The sequence below is a fragment of the Rattus norvegicus genome, chromosome 5 (genome assembly GCF_021556685.1).
Source record: "Rattus norvegicus strain SHRSP/BbbUtx chromosome 5, alternate assembly SHRSP_T2T, whole genome shotgun sequence".
In the NCBI taxonomy this organism is placed as follows: domain Eukaryota; kingdom Metazoa; phylum Chordata; class Mammalia; order Rodentia; family Muridae; genus Rattus; species Rattus norvegicus.
Genome location: NC_141538.1, coordinates 68,008,931 through 68,028,799, shown reverse-complemented (window position 1 = coordinate 68,028,799; position 19,869 = coordinate 68,008,931). Strand labels below are relative to the sequence as shown.

Sequence of the window (19,869 nt, the reverse complement as noted above, 5' to 3'; positions counted from 1 at the left end):
TCCTGAAGACAGCACTCACTGTCTGAGCTAGCGCACACCAGACAGCACGGGGTGTCACAGTAGCACGTGCGGCCGACGGCAGCCCTGCTCTCCTACCTTCGCCAAGCTCGCTGGATGACGGCCGCTGCCTTGTTTTTTCTCCGAAACAGCTCCTTCCTGCTCCGTTCCCTCTGGATTATCAGCAGGCGCTGTTCTACGGGAAGAAGGTGGATATTCACACTCTGTCCAGGTCGGGGGCCGTGAGCCACATTGTTCTCCGGAGATGCACACAGGTCCTCATAAAGCTTCTGGCATCCTGACCCCAGCTCTTCTGTGCTGAGTGGCACATCCGAGGAGACCCCTCCTACAAGCTTGTCCTGGGTCACCTTGTTTCTTGGTGTGTCATGGTGGACAGAACTCTGATCAGCGCGGGCAACTTCCGCCTTAGCACTGCCAGGCCGGCTGGACCCAGCGGGGGAGCACCTGTCTCTGAGCTGATGGGTGCGTCTTTTCTGGGACGCACCTCTGGACCTGGGCGCCCCGTCCTGTCTCTTGCTGGGTTTCCGGGGGCGGTCCCGCTGGGAAGCACTTGTAATGGCAGGGCTGGAGTCCTCTCCTTTCTCGGCAGGCCCCGCTGACCCAGTGGACACGGGCTGCCTGGCTCTGCTTGGGCCCTGCTCACACCGCTGGTGTTCGCCACTGGTCTCACCTCTGCACTTCTCCGCAGAGGATGTTCCCTGATGCCTGTAGCTATCACCATCCTCGCAGGATCTGGGGTGCACGCCGGCAGAGGCGCCTCTGCAGTGCTCCCTGGGGGATTCTTGGGTAGACAGGGAAAAAGAATAATAGTCAGTGTGTGAAACTCCCAGGCGAGGGCAGCTCCATGCATTTATTCACACGAGAGATGCAGACGCGTCCATTAGCATCACAGTAACCATGGTAATGTGATCAGGACAAAACTCTTCTAACAACCTGATGGGCTAGGCAGCCTGAAAGCATCCTGTCACTCCCTGGAATAGCAGGGACATCCTTTTAGAGGCCTCCCATTGCCTTTCAGGAAATAAGAATTGAAAGGCAGAAGGACAAGGGTGTAAGCTGGCCTGTCCGCAGTGAAGCGGGTAAGGGCGGTATTACTGTTTACCTGGCTGTGAATGTTAACAGGAGTGAAGACCCAAGAAGACGGAGCTCCTGAGAGGCTCTGCCTATTGGAAGTAACCATCCACATTAACGTGTGCTGGCCAGCACTAGGAGATGAAGATGTGTCTCAACCTAGACTCTAAGTGAGTCAAGTCTCTCTTGTGACCCTGAGACCAATCTTGTATTCCATGCGGGTTTGGTGTGCATTTCTTAACCATATGAGACATGAATGTACAAACTGGTTTCAGCATGGATTATCCCAAGATGTCCTACAAAAGCATATGCAATATTGCATTCGTGTGACTTGTCCTCAGCTAAGCCTGCATACACAGAGGGTGTCTTCTGAGGATGATATCACAGTCAAAAAAGTATAAAATGCACAAAGGAGCCATCTGCTTTGAACAATAATTGATATACACAGGGCAGGATCAGGTCTCTTGGAAGTTGGGTAAACACACATGAGCTCAAAAATATGCTAAAGATATGTTTGAAAAAGAAAGTGAATGTGACACATAAAGTAGGAAATGCATTCTCAGTGCAGCAGGGTCAGCATCAGGAAGGAACTTCCGCTTTTGGAACGCAGAGCTGACGGGTGCTCCGCTGAGGACACAGAGTTCAGAGTAAGTGATAGCATGCACAGGACGGGCTGAGCCAGCCAGGCAGAAGTATAACAGCCGACTCCAGGAGCCTCTTGTAAGCAGTGATGAAGACGGCCCTCGGGTCACAGATCCCAAGGTCTGGAGGTCAGTCTTTCAGCCTAGAACCTGCTAAGAAGTGTTCTTTGGGATTAGACCCTGGACAGCCATGTCCAAGGAGACAAGGAGACGGGCAGCAGCCTGACGCGTGCAGTGTCTGAGCTCTGGGGATGGGACCACGGGCATCTTGAATTGCTAGTTCTCACACTGTCAGGCTTGAATATCAGCTTAGGCTTCAAGTTCCTTCCACAGCTTTTTATATCAGTGTTCAATTCTCAGCCAGAAATATATAGGCTCAGGAGTTAAGTCAGCAGAGCGAGTGAGAACAAGTATATGCATATACAGAGATATATGAGATTACATATTATAAACAAGTATCATTTGCATGAGAATATACTGTAATGGTTTGAATGAGAAGGCTTCCATATACTCAAATATTTGAACGCTTGGTCCCCAGTTTAGGAAAGGTTAAGAGGTGTAGCCTTGTTGGAGAAGGCATGTTACTGAGAGTGGGCTTAGAGCTCTCAAAAGGCCACCCCATGCCCAGTTAGCTCTCTCTCCGCTCTGGCACCCAAGCCTGTCTGCCTGCTGTCATGCTCCCATCACCAGGGCCATGGACTCACTGTCTGAAACCATAAGCCTCAGTAAACTGTTGTTTAAGTTGCCTTGGTCATGGAGTCTATTCATAGTGTGTCACAGCACTGGGTCCCTGGAGGAGGAGTCAACTTAGTAGCAATGTGATTAAAGGACAATGTGCTTATCAGAAACTGCCGAAGTCCCAGGTGGGAAGCCACCATGGTCTCTGTCCAGTCCGCAGCATACTGGCTTTGCAGTGTCATTATGGAAGGGCACTTTAGAAAAAGGCTGGTGTGCACTGCCCTATCTCGTGCAGTTACACGGAGTCAGGTGCACATCAGCGAGCGGCGCTGTGTACCTGAGGCTCCTGGGTAATCAGTGTGTGCTGGAGGAAAGAATACGGTGACGTGGCCCTCGGCCTTGGCTGCTAATTCTCCACAGCTGGGACTGTGGGCTCCAGAGTCTGCTGAAGGAAAAGTGAATGACGGAGAGTGCTGAGCGGAAGCTCATCTGTTAGAGCATGCACCCAGTAGAGACTTTCAGTTTCAGGGCTGACACTGGTGTTTTACTTCTGGATAGTTTACCCAACTACTTCTTCGATTACTTTTGTAGTGCCAGGCACCCTGTGAGGTCCTGGGAATGCAAAGTACTGATGACACAGTTGCTGCTGTCAGAGAATATGCTGGGGTGCTGGGGGGCCACCCCCCACTTCTGTATTGACATTGCACAAGCCTGTGCAATGTGACTGTGTGTCATCCACTCAGAGGAGGAATTGCACTTTACTTTCAAGAGTGGAGCACAAGTGTTGTGAATGTTCTAGAGTGTACTCTCAGGCCTTACTTCTGCCTTCTCCTTGGACTCTGATGAAGATGTTGTGCACCTGAGGCTCCCGAGAGCTCTGAGGCCCCTCGGTCATCAGCATTCACCAGACATATGAAAGAGGCCATTTTGGCTTCCTGCCCAGTCAACCTGCCTCTAGCACCTAGTGAGCGAGCCCAGGTGACACAGCTAGAGACTGCAGAATTAACCCTCAGCATTTCAAGAAACAAAGAACTGCTCCTTTAAGCCACTTGGATTTGGGGTAACCACAAACAATAACCGCATAGGAATGGAACCCTCAGAAAGGCGCTGCCCTAACGGAAGACCTGACACTGACTTTGGGACTGGCTGAGCAGAAACTGCTAGGGCAATGAAGAGGCTGCAGTGAGGCTGGGAGAGAGAGCAGGGAGGAATTGTCGCTGGGGTCTGGAGAGGGGTAAACCTTGTTATTCAGGACTCGGTCCCTACAATCACTTAAGAGGCAGGACACTACCGGGTGAACTCGGAGAGGCTGCTCGGTGGTCTCCTGATGGCAGGAAGAAATACTGACTGCCTTAAAGTCGAAGGTGGGTTTTGGGGATTGAACCCCTCAGGTCCTCAGGCTTGCAGGCAGACTTACAAGGTTTGTAGCTCTGCCTGGCTTCTATGTTACATTAAGTAATTGCTGTTGGTTGGTTTGGATTCCTTCCTTTCTGCTCAGCCCCACTAAGAGCAAAGGTAGAATTTGTAGTGTGACCTTGTCTTTATTTTCTGTTGGTTCATCCGCATACATAGTTGAAGGATAAAGATCCCTACAAAACGTCCTCTAACCTCCAGATGTGTACCCCCCCCTCTCTCTCTCTCACACACACACACACACAAGCATACATGCTCTAAATTAATGCACGTTTACTTAATCATGAATGCATATAACAAACATGGATTTACTTACTGGATTTCAAAATAAAAACTATATTATATTTGGGAAAAAGTCTCAATAAAGGGAAATAAGTACAAATAAACAAACAAAAAAGCTACAGATGCTGAGGGGTGGGGAGAAAGGGCTATAAAGAATGAACTGTAAACAAAATTTACAGAAGAAAAAAAAAAAACAAAGCAAAAAACCAAAACCAAAGATCTCAGGATGTGCTGGGTAAGAAAAGAAAACTTGAACATTTTATTCCGAGATCTGGAGTCTGAGAGAGAGAGAGAGAGAGAGAGAGAGAGAGAGAGAGAGAGAGAGTGTGTGTGTCTTGGGATAAAGATCAAGCCCAAAGCGTGGCAGCACTGCCCTTATTGGGACCTCAAAAATATTTAAAATGGAACATTTGAGATTTCCAAGGCTCTTAGAGCATCCTCTCCGAGAATTATGAGACACACAGGAAGCCTGTTTGGGAAAGAAGTATGGATGCGGTTTTCAGGACATGAAATGAACCTTTCATAGAGTGACTTCCTGAGAGACTCACATCACAGAGGTCACCATGAGTTTTAATTGGGAAGACAGTTTAAAATACAGAAAGCCCAGAGAGTCCATTTTCTAAAGGCAGGAAACAGGCTGAGAAAGCCATTCTGCTTCAGACTGGAGCTGTTTCTTAGGAAAAGGAAGGACTGCTAAAGAGTAGGGCACAGGGAGCCGCTAAGGAGTCAGGAGGGCAGGGCCTGGTGATCCGATGGGCAGGCTTTCTGAATTGCTATGGGCTGGGCCTCCTACTCTGCCTGGACAAGACCATCAGCTGTGATGGTCTGGTCTCACATGACTGATGTGACTCAGGCATGTGAGATCATGGACAAGGCATCTTCACGATTGGTCCCACATGGGACCCTTCAGCACACCTGGACTTCGAGTGTGATGCGATTGTTGGGATGGGAGTTTGGTCGGAGATAGGAGACTCCTTCTCATGCCAAAACACACCAGCAAGCTGTGACCCAAATGGAGACGTGACTACTTAATGGCCAGAAGTTCCTCTCATCCCAGGGAGTACAAAGTGGGAGCTTCAGTCTGGGATGCCTCATAACTCTTGATGATCAACTCGGCGTGGCATGTGCATTCTACAGCTTGTTTCTCCAAGGTCTCGAAGCTTCTGCCTTTGTTTCCTGAGAATACTATGTAGGGTGTCAGCCTAGCTTGCTGGTGGATGGAAGGACATATAACAAAGTCATGGAATCCCCAGTGATAGCAGCACTGGCGGTCAGACAAGTGAGGCAGCCTATCTGAGACTGCGCAATTCAACCTGCTCTCCCTTGGGGAACTGATAAACCACAGGATCCTGGGAAATGATGACTTGGTCTTCTAAGCAACCCAGTTTTAGTGTCATACGGCAGTAGACGACACCAGCAGCCCTGTGTTTACACACCTTGCAGTCTGTGGGAAACGTAGACAAGAATGTCCGTAATAACAGCGAGGGTAAATTTCAGAATCGGGGTGGCTGGGAGAGGGTGGGCACAGAACGCAGAGGCACGGCCTTGTTTACAGAGGTGATGTGGCTGTGCTAAAGAAGCACTTTTTATTTATATAGAAATGCCATCTGCAAGGCCCTAAGAACTCAGACTTCAACATGGCTGCCGTATCACGGGCACTGGCCAATGCCAGCTGAAAGAATCTGTGCGTGAATAGACCCCCACACGACTCGGGGACTACCATGGGGACACACTGACACTGCAGTGGACAATGGAGCCCCAGAAACGTTTAGGAAGTTATGGATGGTTAGATTAGAAACTTGGCTTAATACAGATGCTGGTCACTAAAGATCTGTGGGTCATGGGCTAGAATAAACCCTAGATTGTTTTATTTCTACCCAGAACTACCTTGTGGGGCAAACAGTATACTCCCAAGCCCTAAGTGACAGTGAGATTGCAGTTTTCAAATGACTCATACTAAGATACTGTTTGCTTTTTAATAAAACCCTATCAGCAGTTGCCTGTAGATTTGGGGAGTCTCTCATCACACTAATTTAGAAGAACAGTTCAAAGTCCTGAAATTGCTTTGCGCATATCCTGTGGTCCATGGTGAATACCCACTTTCCTTCTGGAGTGGGACTTGTGTGTCACTAAGCAAGTGTACTTCAGTGTAAAATCATGGAGTCCTAGGCTTTTCTGGAAGACAAAAGGTTGTGAAACTGGTCATTACAATTTACATCTGAAGTAACTCTGTGTGTGTGTGTGTGTGTGTGTGTGTGTGTGTGTGTGTGTGTGTGTGTGTGTGTAGAGATTTTCTAGAAGCCAGCTTCTGGTTTCCTCTGGCCTTTGTGTGGAGAAACTTTGCTGATTTTGCGTTGGGTATTGTAACTGTAGATCATAGCTCTGAGTACAATTATACTCCTGAGCTGACTAAACTAAAGAGTCTTGGGGACTCTTGACACCAAACGAACTACAAATAGGATAAATCAGAAACCCACGGTAAGACCTATCGACCTATTGAAAGATAATGAAGCATCTTGAAAACAGAGGAATGTCATGCTACCCGGGAATGTTCCTGAGGAAGACCATGGTGAGTGACAATGGCTTCCTTATCTAGGAGTCCAGAAGAAAGTGCCCTAATATGATAAAAACAATGACCAAGGGCTGGGGATTTAGCTCAGTGGTAGAGCGCTTACCTAGGAAGCGCAAGGCCCTGGGTTCGGTCCCCAGCTCCGGAAAAAGAACCAAAAAAAAAAAAATGACCAAGGATGGGGTCTAGGTCTGACTGATTGACTCCTTGAGAATGTGATAACGCAAACTCAAAAAGGGGGGGAGGGATGCCAAGATTATGTTGTGGATAGACCTGAAGAGAAAGGTCTTCAATCAAAAGGAGAATGATAAGAATAGGGATGATCTTAGAGCATCAGGAAGAAGAGAGAACAACTGAAGGACAGAAATATGAACCTCTAAAATAGCCTTTTTCATGATTTTATAAATTATATTTGGTGACCATTTCAGTAACAAAATGGTAACGGCTGATCTTCACCAACGATTCTATTTGAAGATTTATTTTTAATTTTTTATTATATATTTCTTTACTTACATTTCAAAGGTTATTTCCCTTCCTGGTTTCCTGTCCATAAGCCCCCCATTCCCCCCTCCCCCTCCCCTATACATCCCCCTTATTGCCCTCCCTCATATTCACCTGCACTGGGGTCCAACCTTGGCAGGACCAAGGGCTTCCCCTTCCCCTGGTGCCCCAACAAGGCTATTCTCTGCTACATATGCAGTTGGAGGCCTGGGTCAGTCCATGTATAGTCTTTTGGTAGTGGTTTAGTTCCTGGAAGCTCTGGTTGGTTGGCATTGTTTTTATGGGGTTGCAAGCCCCTTCAGTTCTTTCAATCCTTCCTCTAATTCCCCCCAAGGGGGGTCCTGTTCTCAGTTCAGTGGTTTGCTGCTAGCATTGACCTCTGTATTGGACATGCTCTGGATGTGTCTCTCAGGAGCGATCTATATCTGGTCCCTTTCCACATGCATTTTTTAGCTTCATCAATCTTATCTAGTTTTGGTGGCTGTATATATATATATGGGCCACATGTGTCAGGCTCTGAATGGCCGTTCCTTGAGTCGCTGCTCTAAACCTTGCTTCCATATCCCCTCCTATGGATATTTTTCCCCTTTTAAGAAGGAGTGGGAGCATCTGCATTGTGGTCATCCTTCTTCTTGAGCTTCCTGTGGTCTGTGGATTGCATCTTGGGTAATTTGAGCTTTTTGGCTAAGTGTGTCCGTGGGGTGGGGGTAAGTAAATGTGAGTGCAAGCACAGAGCCAGAAGATGGAGTCAGCAATTCTGCAGATGGAGATACAAGCAACCTGGTGTGGGCGGTCCCAGCAAGGACAGTTAAAAGTGGCACAGCAGCCTAATCGAGAGAGGAGTTTCAACACTTTACTCAGTGGCAACATGGTGAAGTCAGTGTACTGAACCAAGTCACCTGAGTAACATCCAGAGCCACAGAACCAGACAAAAGCAATATGCTCAAATGCACCACAAGTCAGTTCGGATAGAAGCCTAAAAATGTTCTAGTGAACTATAGCGAGGCAAGGAGAAGACTGAGAGCCAACGGAAACAACACAGACCACACCGTGGCAACCTCAGTGCTACTGTGATGACTGCCAAGCAAAAGGCCCAGTCCATGGGCTGTCGTCTGAGAGCACAGTCCAACTTACCACTCGGCTTTCTGGAGGCTGTTCCCTGAAGGTCTGAGGAACAATCCCTGTGGGAGGCTCTGCCTGGACATTGGCCTGCAGGCCTGCCCTGCTCTGGGTCGGGGCTCTGGACTGTGTGGCTAGCAGGTGGCTGTTTGCTAGGGGCTGCGCTCTGCCTACTGGGCTCATTCTGGGGGCTGGGTGGACAGGGGAGGACTTGGGGCCTGGGAGGATCTGTGTCCGGCTGTCCTTTCTGTTCAGCTTCCTTCCGCTTGTTTTCCTCCTCCCGTTTCCTGGAAACAAAGCCAAAGGAGAGGAGAAGGTCAAACAAGCCTCACCTGCTTGAGAGACATCAAGGTGGACTGAAACATCGAGAGGAGCTACCACACCACAGGATGGCTATGGAATGCACTTTCTGGAGGGTGGACTTCTTCTCTAAATAGACTAGCAGCCACCTCCTTGGACCAGGCCTTATAGAATGTAGCCTAGAATCATCACACAGATCAGTCTGCACTGCAGAGATAGATACACCTAACCCGGTTACCAGTCTGCATGGTTTACAGATTCTGCTTTTCCTGGAGCTAACAGAAACCCCACGTCTTCTCCTTCGGCTTTGGAAAACTCAGCAGAATGCCACTAAGGACCACAGTCACAGGGACTGCCTTGAATCTGCTCTACTTACAAAACAGACCATGACAAACAGAAATGATGACATGGAAAACTGCAGACAGCTCCGGCCAAGGAGTCAAGCAGAAGCCCTTTCTTTTTTTCTTTTCTTTTTTTTTTTTTCTTTTTTTCAGAGCTGGGGATCGAACCCAGGGCCTTGCACTTGCTAGGTAAGCGCTCTACCGCTGAGCTAAATCCCCAACCCCACAGAAGCCCTTTCAAGTGAGGCCTCTGTGGTGATCTTCCAAAGCCAGGTACCATCAGTGCAGTGGTGGCTCTGCTCAGTCTGTGGGCGTGGCAGGAGAGGTCAGGTCTAGAGACCAGCAGCAGGGAAAGGCAAGTCAGTCAACAGTCCCAGAGAGCTGGCTCAGGCCAGGAACAGAGAGCGGCTCTGGGCAGGACCTATTTGATCACTGCAACTAACCGTAGGGATCCCGAGGGAAAGAAGGAGGATCCTAACATTCTCCGAGGCTCTTCTCTATGGGCACTGAGAACACAGGATGAAGACTAGGCCTCGGGTCCACCTTGGGTAGAATTTTCTACCCAGGAGGGGACAGCTAAGAGAAGAGAAACCTAGCCTATCATTGAAGAACTATTGGTGTGCCTACATAAAAGTGGTGCGTCTTGTGGTGAGGAATCTCTTGTCCTGCCTCCAGCACACAGGTGAGCAGGTGCCTGGTAGGCAGAGAGGGAGGAGCTGGTCTGGTGTGCTGTGCTGACACCAGAGTGTCGCAACTCCCCAGATTAGACTGCTCACACTCAGCGAGACAATCTGGTCACTACTTACGAGTCCATTAAATTACAGTGATGAGGGAGTGGTCAAGAGAAGCCATGCTGGAGGGTTTGGAAACAAGCTAAGTTCCTCTTCCTAGGGTCCTTCTGTGTGGAATGACTTTGACTGGGAGCCCACTGGTCTCATCACAGAGAACTGGCCAGGTGGCTGGGATACGTCCTGCTTTGATTGGCTCTGGCTTTGCTCTACCTCTGCCAACTGCTGACCTTGAGTGTTCACTGCTGCTGCTAGAGACTAGCCTACAGCTGTCATAAGTGAGGGCTGGGTCCACACAGATGCTAGTAAAGGTGCTACCGAGTGGGCAGTCTGGCACGTGGGTTACACTTCAGAAGGTGGAGACATCTGGGTGGCTGCAGTTCTGCTGAGGCAGGGAGGGGGGCCCGGCTCCTCACGTGGTGCAGATGACCTGTGTGGCTTTGAGGGAATGGTGTTGGGTATTTCCACAGACACAAGTATGGTGGCATCCATGGATCTTCATGACAATAAGAGGGGCTCACAATTGATACATAAGATTTTATTTTTTGAGCAGTCATTTCTTTCAAGAAACCAAATATCTCTACTTAATTTAAGAAGCCAAAATGCAGCCAGGGGGCAAGCTCTGTTACCACAGGCCTTCCTGGGCCTCCGATGAGGTCAGTTGCACTGACAAAATGACAGGTGGTCTGACAAAGGAATGGGACTTGTAAACATCAATTAGGCTGCTTTCTGGAGGCTTCTCTGGAGAAGAGATGTGTTTTATTTTTGTAGAACTAAATAACGAGAATTAAAAGGCATGACATATTCATGAGGGTATTTAACTCAGCCTCAGGTGCAAGAATATGAATTTTTTTTAATGAAATGCTTTTTTTTTTAATTAAAACGTCCAGGTGTCACAGATAACAAAGGTATACGTCTGTGCTCTTCCCAGATCTGGCAGGGGTAAGACTTGTCAGCTCCTTGGGTCTCAAAGAGGGAAGAAATGACAATTTCCATCTTCTAGCACATCGCTGGTCCTTGTCTTGTTGCTCTGTAAACCTGCCAGGGTCTGACTTGTTCATGAGTAACAACATGCAGGGCTGGAGAACCAAATGCACAAAGAACTCCCCCAGTACACTGTGAGGATAAGGGGCCTGTAAATACATGGGCTGCCTTGAGTAGGACAAGTTAAAGTGCCACAGAGACTCACAGCTTGGGATGGAAAACGTCCATGAGTGTCTGCTCTGTGACAGTTCATCTAGACTCTCAGCTTGACAAGATTAAAAATAGCCTAGGTCAATAAAGCACACCCAGAGTGTGCCTATGATGGTGGTTTTGCGAGACAGATCCTCAGGCCTCTAGTAACGAATGGATAAATCTCTTGGTGATTGTGCTGTAGAGAGGTGAGAGGCAGAGGCGGGGCCTGGCTTGAGGAAGTGGTCACTGGAGGCGGGATTCTGAAGCTATATTTCGTCCTGCTCTTCCTGTTTCCTTTCCTTGCTCTTTGGCTGCCACATTGTGAGCTTTGTGTGCTACCCTGACCTCCCCATCAGGAAGGGTAGGCACCACTGAGACCTTGAGTTAAAAATCTTTCTTCCTTTAGTTGTTTCTGTCAGTCATTTTGGTAACAGTAGCAGAGAGGTAACGAACTCACAGTCCAGTGATTCCATGTGACAAAGGGGGAAGGAAATTAAGGCATAGAAGGCATGTCCAACGTAGCCACTGGGCTGTGTCCCAGGATAGCTATGGATGTGGTCAAACACACATGTGCCTGACAATGTCATGCCACAATCTCAGAAGGTTGGGTAGAGGGGCATGCTATGCAAGCCTGATCACCTGAGTTGAATCCCACAAACCCACATGAATGTAGGAAGACAGGACTGATCCCACAAAGTTGTCCTCTGACCTCCACATATGTGCCAAGGTGTTTGCACCTACACCCATATCATGTACACAGGATATGGGGGGAAAAGACTGTACACTTCTGTAGAGGCCAAATGACTTCTAAGAGGGGATCTCAGAACCACTGCAGGGGCACTTACTGAATATTTATTTATTGAATTCTTACCATACACCACACACGGTAAGATATGACACAAGACACACAGTCCCTGCTCTTAAGGAGCTGACAGCTGAGGTGGGGAACCAGATCCACATCCTCCTGTAGACAGGGAGGGAGATCTGTCTAAAGGGATTAGTGCTACATCTGAGGTGTCTATGCAGAGATTGGGAGATGCAGGAGGCAGACACTAATTAGACAAAGACAGGAAAGGACTCCTTATGAAGACTGTCAAAACAGGAGAGGAGGGAAGGAAGAGGTTATTCCAGGCAGGGGCTGGGGGAAGACCATGAGCAAAGACTTGCAAGCCAGCTCTCACGCGGTCCTTGACTTAGAAGACATTTCAGGGGCCAGTGCTTTCTGCGATTTAAGTTCCCTTTGATAATGCCCTGTAGAGATGACAACTGAACCCCTGCTGGAAAGTTTCTAGTGAGAGGAGCTGATTACTGCTTGAGATGGAGCAGGCTTGGCTGTAACCTTTCCTGTTGCTGTTGCTTGGTTTCCGGCGTCTGTCAGAGTCTATCTATTCATTGTCTCCAAGTAGCAGGTAGAGTAGGATTTGGTCTTTAACTTCCTCCCCAGGGAATAAGAAGACGTTGTGTGTCTGGGACCTTTGGCTTACAGAATGTTAGTGTTGGAAGGGCCTTGGATATCATTCAGTCCAGTTACAAGAAAATCTTCTGTGACTCACCAGTCACTTTGATAATGAGAGAAAAGAGCTGTAGCTCCTCTTTGCTAAAATGGAAATATGCTCTTGACATGTGAAAAGCTGTATATGGTCCTAAGGTATTCCTAGAACCTTGGAGGCCACGTGATTAAGGAAACTTCTTTTTATTTTCTGATGGGAGATCGAGGCTCTGAGGAGTTAGGCTGCACAGAGGAGACCACAGAAGTAACTCCTCATGGATTAGGATGACTTTGTGAGCAAGACAGTGAAATGCTCGCCCCTGAAGAAGTGGGGATGCTCGGGGAGGTAGGCTGCAACACGATCTATGATCTATTATAGAACCAAAGGATGTTTGGCGGAAGTGGGGTGTCATGAGCACCCCTCAGAGTTGGTTTGTGAGGAAATATGCAGGCATCTGTCTTTGGCTTTGAGGGATAGATTCGAGGAAAATACCCCTGGAGGCTAGGGAGAAGGGTCAGCGGCGTGCACTGCTCTTGCAGAGGACCTGAATTTGGTTCCCTCACAACTGCAGGTAACTCTGATGCTCTACCGACTGAGCTAGCCGGGCTTTTTGCAGGTAACTCTAAACCTAGGGGGATCCTATGCCTCTCTGATCTCCACAGGTAACTGCACTGACATGCACATATTCAGACACAGCCAAATGAAAGATCCCTGAAGAGAGACCCTTTCTAAAGTCTCGGGAAATCGTGGACCCCAGACACAGAGAGACCATTTTGGATGTAATAAGCAAAGGCGAGGTTTATTACGGTGATCTATTACGGGGATCTCCGGGTCGACACGTATCCTGCGCAGGAGACAGAGGTGTCGACCCCGAAGCTCAAAAGTCAGGGGTTTATATAGGGAAGGCTAGGGGGTTTGGCGCGGTTACACACAATTGGCTAATTTCTGGCGTGGCTATAAGTGATTGGCTTGTTTAAACATGGCAGTGAGATTACAGCACAGCAGGAGAGTTCGTATTGACTGGAGCGTACAGGATTTTGGAAACTAGGGGTGTATCAGGGTTTGAAGGACATCTGGTTAAGGTGTGACTATGAGTAAGCTGGGGGAGGTGCCCTTCTGCCAGATGGTTAGAGTCAGTCCTGATAACTCGGGCTGGTTCCTGCATTCCTTTTCTTTATCTTTATGGTCTGTTAGTCCTAGCGGCAGGGCGGGGCTGCCTGGACTTGCTTTTCACAGTGTTTAGCCCTGAGTCTGAATTTTGAAACTTATTCTTTTAACTTCATATTTTTTTTTTTTTTTGGTTCTTTTTTTCGGAGCTGGGGACCGAACCCAGGGCCTTGCGCTTCCTAGGTAAGCACTCTACCACTGAGCTAAATCCCCAGCCCCTTAACTTCATATTTTTAAACCTTAAATCTGTATTAATTTTCCTTTCACACACATACATTCATGTGATTAAACATGACTTAGCAAAAAAGAAGTGTCAGACACTGATCTTTGGAGAGACAAAATTCTCCGTCATCTGATTTCTTGAGGACACAGAACTCCTTATACTGGGCAGGCAGTCTGGACTTACTGTGTATCTCTACAAGGCCATCTCAGTCTCGTACTAGCCAGAAGGAAGCCCAGGTTTCTCAGTGGGGTCAGTGAGGAAGAAGAGAAAGTTTGAGATAGTTGACCATCGAGTCTGAAGGTGTGTGGGCATTGGAGTGGAGAAAAAAAAGAGACCTGGAGACAATACTGGTATTCAAGAGCAAAATGTGGTGTTCAAGTGGTCCAATAGGATGGTAGCAAATGCCCAATGGGCAGTTGAAGAGAGAGGATCAGAGTTCCAGGAGGTAATGTGGGAGACTATTAAGAGGTTTTCTAGAGAGATGATCTAATTAAAAATAATAATAATAGAAATTTGAGACAGGGTCTCGAGCTATGTTGCTTAGACAGGTCTTGAAGCCCTGTGTAGGAGGAATGAGTCAGCATATCCTGACTGGCGGCCCAGCATATCCTGACTGGTGGCCCAGAATGGTCCATGCATGCACAACAGCTGCATTCGCGTCTTACAACCTTAAGATCTACCTGACACATGGCGACAAATGACGACGGGCGCATGACCTGGCCAGCCAATCAGATGGTGCCAGCTACAGGACGCAAGGTGTCATGGGCCAATGGGGCACAGGTGGAGGGTATAAAGGCACACCCAAAACTCCACACAAGTTAGTCTGGTTCTGCCTCTCACCTGACTCCCGGAGTCTGTGTGGCTGACTCTGTACCTTCTTATCACCTGTCCCCAGGACCATCCAGAGGGATGTGTGGAGACAATATAAATCAAAAGACAGAGGAAGGACGAGTAAGAGAGATGAGAGTGAAATAAAATCCTGTAAACAGGAGGCTTCAAGGAAGACAAGTGATTGACATAGACAAGGTCTGCCTGAGTCTGGTTCCACTCTGTGCTCTGGCGGGTAAATTGTACTGTGTTTATTCTGGCAGCAATGTTAAGTAAGCAGTGCCCTATGAGTTATAAAGTGCTTCTAAGTGAGTATGGGCATTTCTTGGCTAGGACTTTCTACAATACCTCTTAGGGAATATATCTGTAATCTTGCTTCTCCCAACTTCTCCACCATGAATTACAGATCACTTTCCTTCATGTTTAATGAGTCCCTTTCACTTGCTCACTTCACAAAGGTGATTGCTGACGTCCAAACATGGTTAAATGAGAAGTGGGCATTGAGATAATACATGTGCCTGGAACAGCCTCATCAAAGACGCAGCAGCAGAGTGCTGGGTTTTATTTCTTAAAGCAAAATCTCAAAGACAAATCAAACAATGACTTGGGCTTTAAGCAATAACATTCGGGAGTTAAAGTGAGACAACTGAGAGCAATTGCTAAGAGCTTCTCCTGGGGTCTACCTAGTGATGAGTGCAGGGGTGGGGTCCACACCAGGATGAGTGCAGGGGTGGGGTCCACACCAGGATGAGTGCAGGGGTGGGGTCCACACCAGGATGAGTGCAGGGGTGGGGTCTACCTAGTGACGAGTGCATGGGTGGGGTCCACGCAAGGATGAGTTGGGGAGTGTCTAAGAGGATGAGTGAGGGAAGTGACGGTTGAGTGTTAGGGATTCTACTTTTCAACACTGACACCAGTAAGGGAATGTCTGTCTGTAAGTGAGGAACAACAGTAGACACTGCAGCTTCCCCAGTTTAAGTTGCAGTAGGATCACAATCAAGCCCAGCTGCCATTTAAAAGAGTTCCCAAATGTTAGCTTCCGAAGCTACACATTAAAAGCAAAGAGGCTCTTTCTTCTACTGTGGAGGACCTCACTGGAATAACAATGAGGGAGTGGGTCTGGCATTTTCTAAATCCCCTTGTTGTTTCAAGCCTCTGGCCTAGGATACCAAAGTACATGTTGGGAAAGACAGAAATGTAAAGCACAAGGTGCCGATGGTCTAAACCCGTGGTCCCTCTGGGAGAGGGAGATGAGGCTTCCCGTGCAGACTTGGGAGTCTCTGACACCAGAAGAATGCCCCAGATCAGGTAGTCTACTAGAGAGGGACATGACAGTAAATCTCACAGGCTGGCTTTGCATCCGGCTCCCTTCCCTCTCACTCTGCTGAGAAGGGGCAGGAAAGAACTCATCTCCTGTCTGTGCAAGTGATGCAGCATGAGCTGGGGTGAGTGTGCCCCTTACTGAGGGAATGCAGTGTCAGCCACACTGCCTTTGGAGCACTGACTGGATTCTGGAGGACCCTTCCATAAGCTGGAGGTATAGCACCCTAAGGAGAGGGAAATACACTAGCCCACGGTATACCTGTGTTTCCTTTACTTCCTGTTTCCCACTGTGAACCTGGGACTAAGATAGTGAATAGAAGACTCTGGGAATAACCCGTTCTGAGGTTTGAAATGTTGTGCCATTGGGAGCACTCTCATTTTGAGGATCACACTTCGTGCCTCTGAAGTTCAGGAGCAGAAATGCCCAAAATTCAGATCCGTCAAAAGGGGCTTTCCTCACATGAAAGGCTTAAAAAACGTGCACAGGATATTCTGAGAAAGAGACCACATTCCTGTAACTGCTCTACACTCGTCTGCTCTGTGCTAGGGTGGCTCTGCGGCTCTGTCTTAATCCCTTACTGGGCGTCACATGTGAAAGCAGGCACACTCACTGTGGGTAACCACCCAGGTAACCACTGTGTCCAGGCACTGCTCTGTTTATGGCAGCTGTGGCGAGCTAGGTAATGACATCAGAGTTTAGTGACACGAGGCCCATACAGCATCAGTTCTTACTCAGCTGAGGCTGAGTGGGAGTGAGAACTGTTGCTCTGTGATATAAGGGTCTCATCCGGGGAAATACCACATTTCAAGGTAACACCACTGAATCCTGAATTCTTACTTTTCACAGCATCTTAGGTCCAAGTCTGTAAGTAAAACTATCACAGTCTGGGGGGATCTGCACAGGTTCTGGTGGACCCAACGTGTCAGGCATTTACTAGAAATCTTTCAACAACCCCGCTAATGAGGCCCCCTTCTGGTACAACATCCCATCCCATAGAGAGAGCATTCACTTACAGCTAAGCACACTGTCATGTGAACTGTTTCCTTACATCTGTCTCCCACATGCAGAGGACTTTTACCGAAGGATAAAACAAAGGTGTGCAGAGGGTTTGGCTAACAGTGAAGCCAGCCTCGTGGAGAGGGGAGAGGCTGCAAGCTGAGAGTGGAGTGCATACCTGCTTAGAAAGGCGGTTTGAGGTGGGCTGAGGGATGCCCACGCTGTAGAGCCTTGCAAACATGAGGCCCTTAATTTAGGTTCCCAGAATTTATGTAAAAATTCAGACATGGTGGTGCCCTTTTGAAAATCCAGTGGTGAGTATGTAGAGACCAAAGGACCTTTGAGACGCACTGGCTAAGTAATCTAGCTTAATTACTGAGCTCCACTCTAATAGAAACCCTACACCAAAGGAGGTGATCAGTGTTCCTGAGACTGAAACTCACGGATGTCCTCAGTTTTCCAATCACAGTATGCATGTGCACACAGGAACACATGTACAGCATGTAAATATGGGTATAACATTAAAAAAGGTTGTAATATGTTATTCCCTGAGCTGGCAGCTGTGAAAGCTATACCTGGTTGCCAATTTGACTACATCTAGAAATAAAGCCCAAGGGTGGAGGGCACACCTGTGAGGGATATTAGATCCACTCCTAATCTAGATCTTGGAAGTAGCAAGACAAACTTTTAATCCAGATCTTTTGAGCTGGGAAAGGACATGCCTTAATACAGGTCTTTCAGATCTAATCTGGGCCATACCTTCTGCTAGAAGCCTATATAAGGTGTGGAAGAAGGAGGCTTTTGCTCTTTGCCTGCTTGGCCTTGATTTGCTGGCAAGTTCATTCCTCCACTGGCACTACAGCCTACTTCTTTGGGATTCTATGGTCTACTGAGGACCAGCTCAGACATCCAGGCTAATGGACAGAGCAAGCAAGTCAACAGCGTCCCTTCATGGTCTCACTGTCAGTTCCTGCCTCCAGGCTCCTGCCCTTTTTGAGTTCCTTTCCTGACTTCCTTTGATGATGGATTGTGATGTGGGAATGTGAGTAGTATAAACCCTTTCCTCCCGGAGTTGCTTTGGTCACGGTATTTCATTATAGCAACAGCAACCCAAACTAAGATGCCCACTATTTCCGTGTCTTCAGAGTCACAGAACGTTTTCCGTGTTTCCTGCAAGCTTACCAATGGAGGGCTGACGTTACAGTTAGCATCCCAATGCATAGCATCCTTTCACTTCGCACCAAGTATCTCTTTTATTTTTTTAATTGTTCTTTATCACACTTACACTTCTCTACTGTGGGAAAGATGGAAATATTCAAGAGCTGAGGACTCAAGACTTGGAGAATCTCAAGATACAGCCGGGGAGTTAGCCTCCAGGGACACTCATCTACAGCTGCATCAGCAGAGTACTTGTCAATATAATAAGGTTCAGATTTTTAGAATATTTCTGTAGCAGTCATTAACTAATCACAGATTGGAAATTTAGAAAAAAGTACCATTTGTGTGATGAACACTGTAGATTGTTCCCTAAATGATACTTTGTAACAACAATTTACATGACATTAATATTATATTAGGCAAATACTCTGCCATTTTATGTAACAATTTTGAGTATCCATTGTTCTTAGAATTTGCAGGAAGTCCTGACTTCCTTGCCTCCTCCCCATGCACATGGGGCAACTAACTGTATTTACACTGGTTTGTTAGGAAATGGGGAGGAAGGGCCAATTACCTACACATGTGGTTGCCTTAGTTAAATCAAAACTAGATTTATCATCCATTTAGCAAAAGTAGGTTAGATATTAGTTCCTTTCAAAAAAACAAAGAGGTGGCAGGGCGATGGATCAGCTGTTAAGAGTGCTTGCACTCCAGTATGACTGTCTGAGTTTAACCCCTAGAGCTCATGTTTTTAAAAAGCAGGCAGGGTGTGGTTGTGCACACTTTTATTCTCCTGACCCATGAAGCAGTTCTCTGTGAGTTCAAGGCCTACCTATTCTACATAGGGAGACTCTATTTTAAAAAAGAAGCTACACATGGTATATTACATATATTACATACCTGTAATTCAGTGCTGGGGAGGCAGAGACAGGCAGATCCTGGGGTATTTCTGACCAGCCAGGCTAGCCTATTTAGCAAGCTTCAGGTCAGTGAGAGAACCTGTCTCAAAACCAGGTGGACAGCACTCAAAGATTGACACTTGTGGTCCTTTGGCCCTTCCAAGTATGTACACATGTGTTCCTGCATGCACCACACACACACACACACACACACACACACACACACACACACACACCCACACATGCCAGGAGGAGCAAGAAGGTAAGCTCTCTCTTGGTAGCTTGCTCTATGCTGGGTCTTCCTCCTTCGTTCAGGCCTCAGTCCTCTGAAGGCAGAGGGAGGGCAGAGCTAGGTGCCAGAGGCATTGATCCATCCAGAGCCCCCATATTTCCACCCAGCTTCCCTCCTCAGCTCACGGCCACCTCAGTGGCTCACACGTACTTAGCTGCAGCGTCCTTTCTCAGCTGTTCGTGCTTCATGAGGAGGTTCTTCCGGTCTCGGAAGGCTTTTCTGACCTTGTATCCTTTGTAGACCGCTTGGATTTTGAAGGCAGCGATGTCTTGAATAGCTGCGATGGACAGGGCACCGTGTTCCAGCATGAACTGGATCACCTCATGGCGCTCACCAAGCAATGCATAGTCAAGGGGTGTGTACCTGAAGTTAGAGGAAGACTGATTTAGAATGGATTGTGATTCAAGGCACAGTGAAGCTGATGAATTAGCACCTACATAAAGACCTTTGTTCAGCCAGGAGGAGGTGCTGCACACCTTAGTCCCATCACTCAAGGGGCAGCGGCGAATTGCTAAGTTCGAGGCCAGCCTGGTCTACAGAGTGAGTTCCAGGACAGTCAGTGCTACAAAGAGAAACCCTGCCTCAAAAAAATGAA

At 47.8% G+C, this 19,869-nt stretch overlaps 1 protein-coding gene across 4 annotated transcripts in view; it reads right to left on the bottom strand.

The window, feature by feature from the left end:
* Invs (inversin) overlaps positions 1-19,869 on the bottom strand; it is a 155,915-nt gene that overhangs the window by 9,760 nt on the left and 126,286 nt on the right. The window contains exons 12-15 of one of the 4 annotated variants that reach the window (XM_087548931.1): positions 19,425-19,637; positions 8,308-8,579; positions 503-799; positions 97-193 (exon numbers count right to left, since the gene is read on the bottom strand). In XM_087548931.1, coding sequence (XP_087405057.1) covers positions 97-193; positions 503-799; positions 8,308-8,579; positions 19,425-19,637 — 879 coding nt within the window. 4 annotated transcript variants of the gene reach the window in all.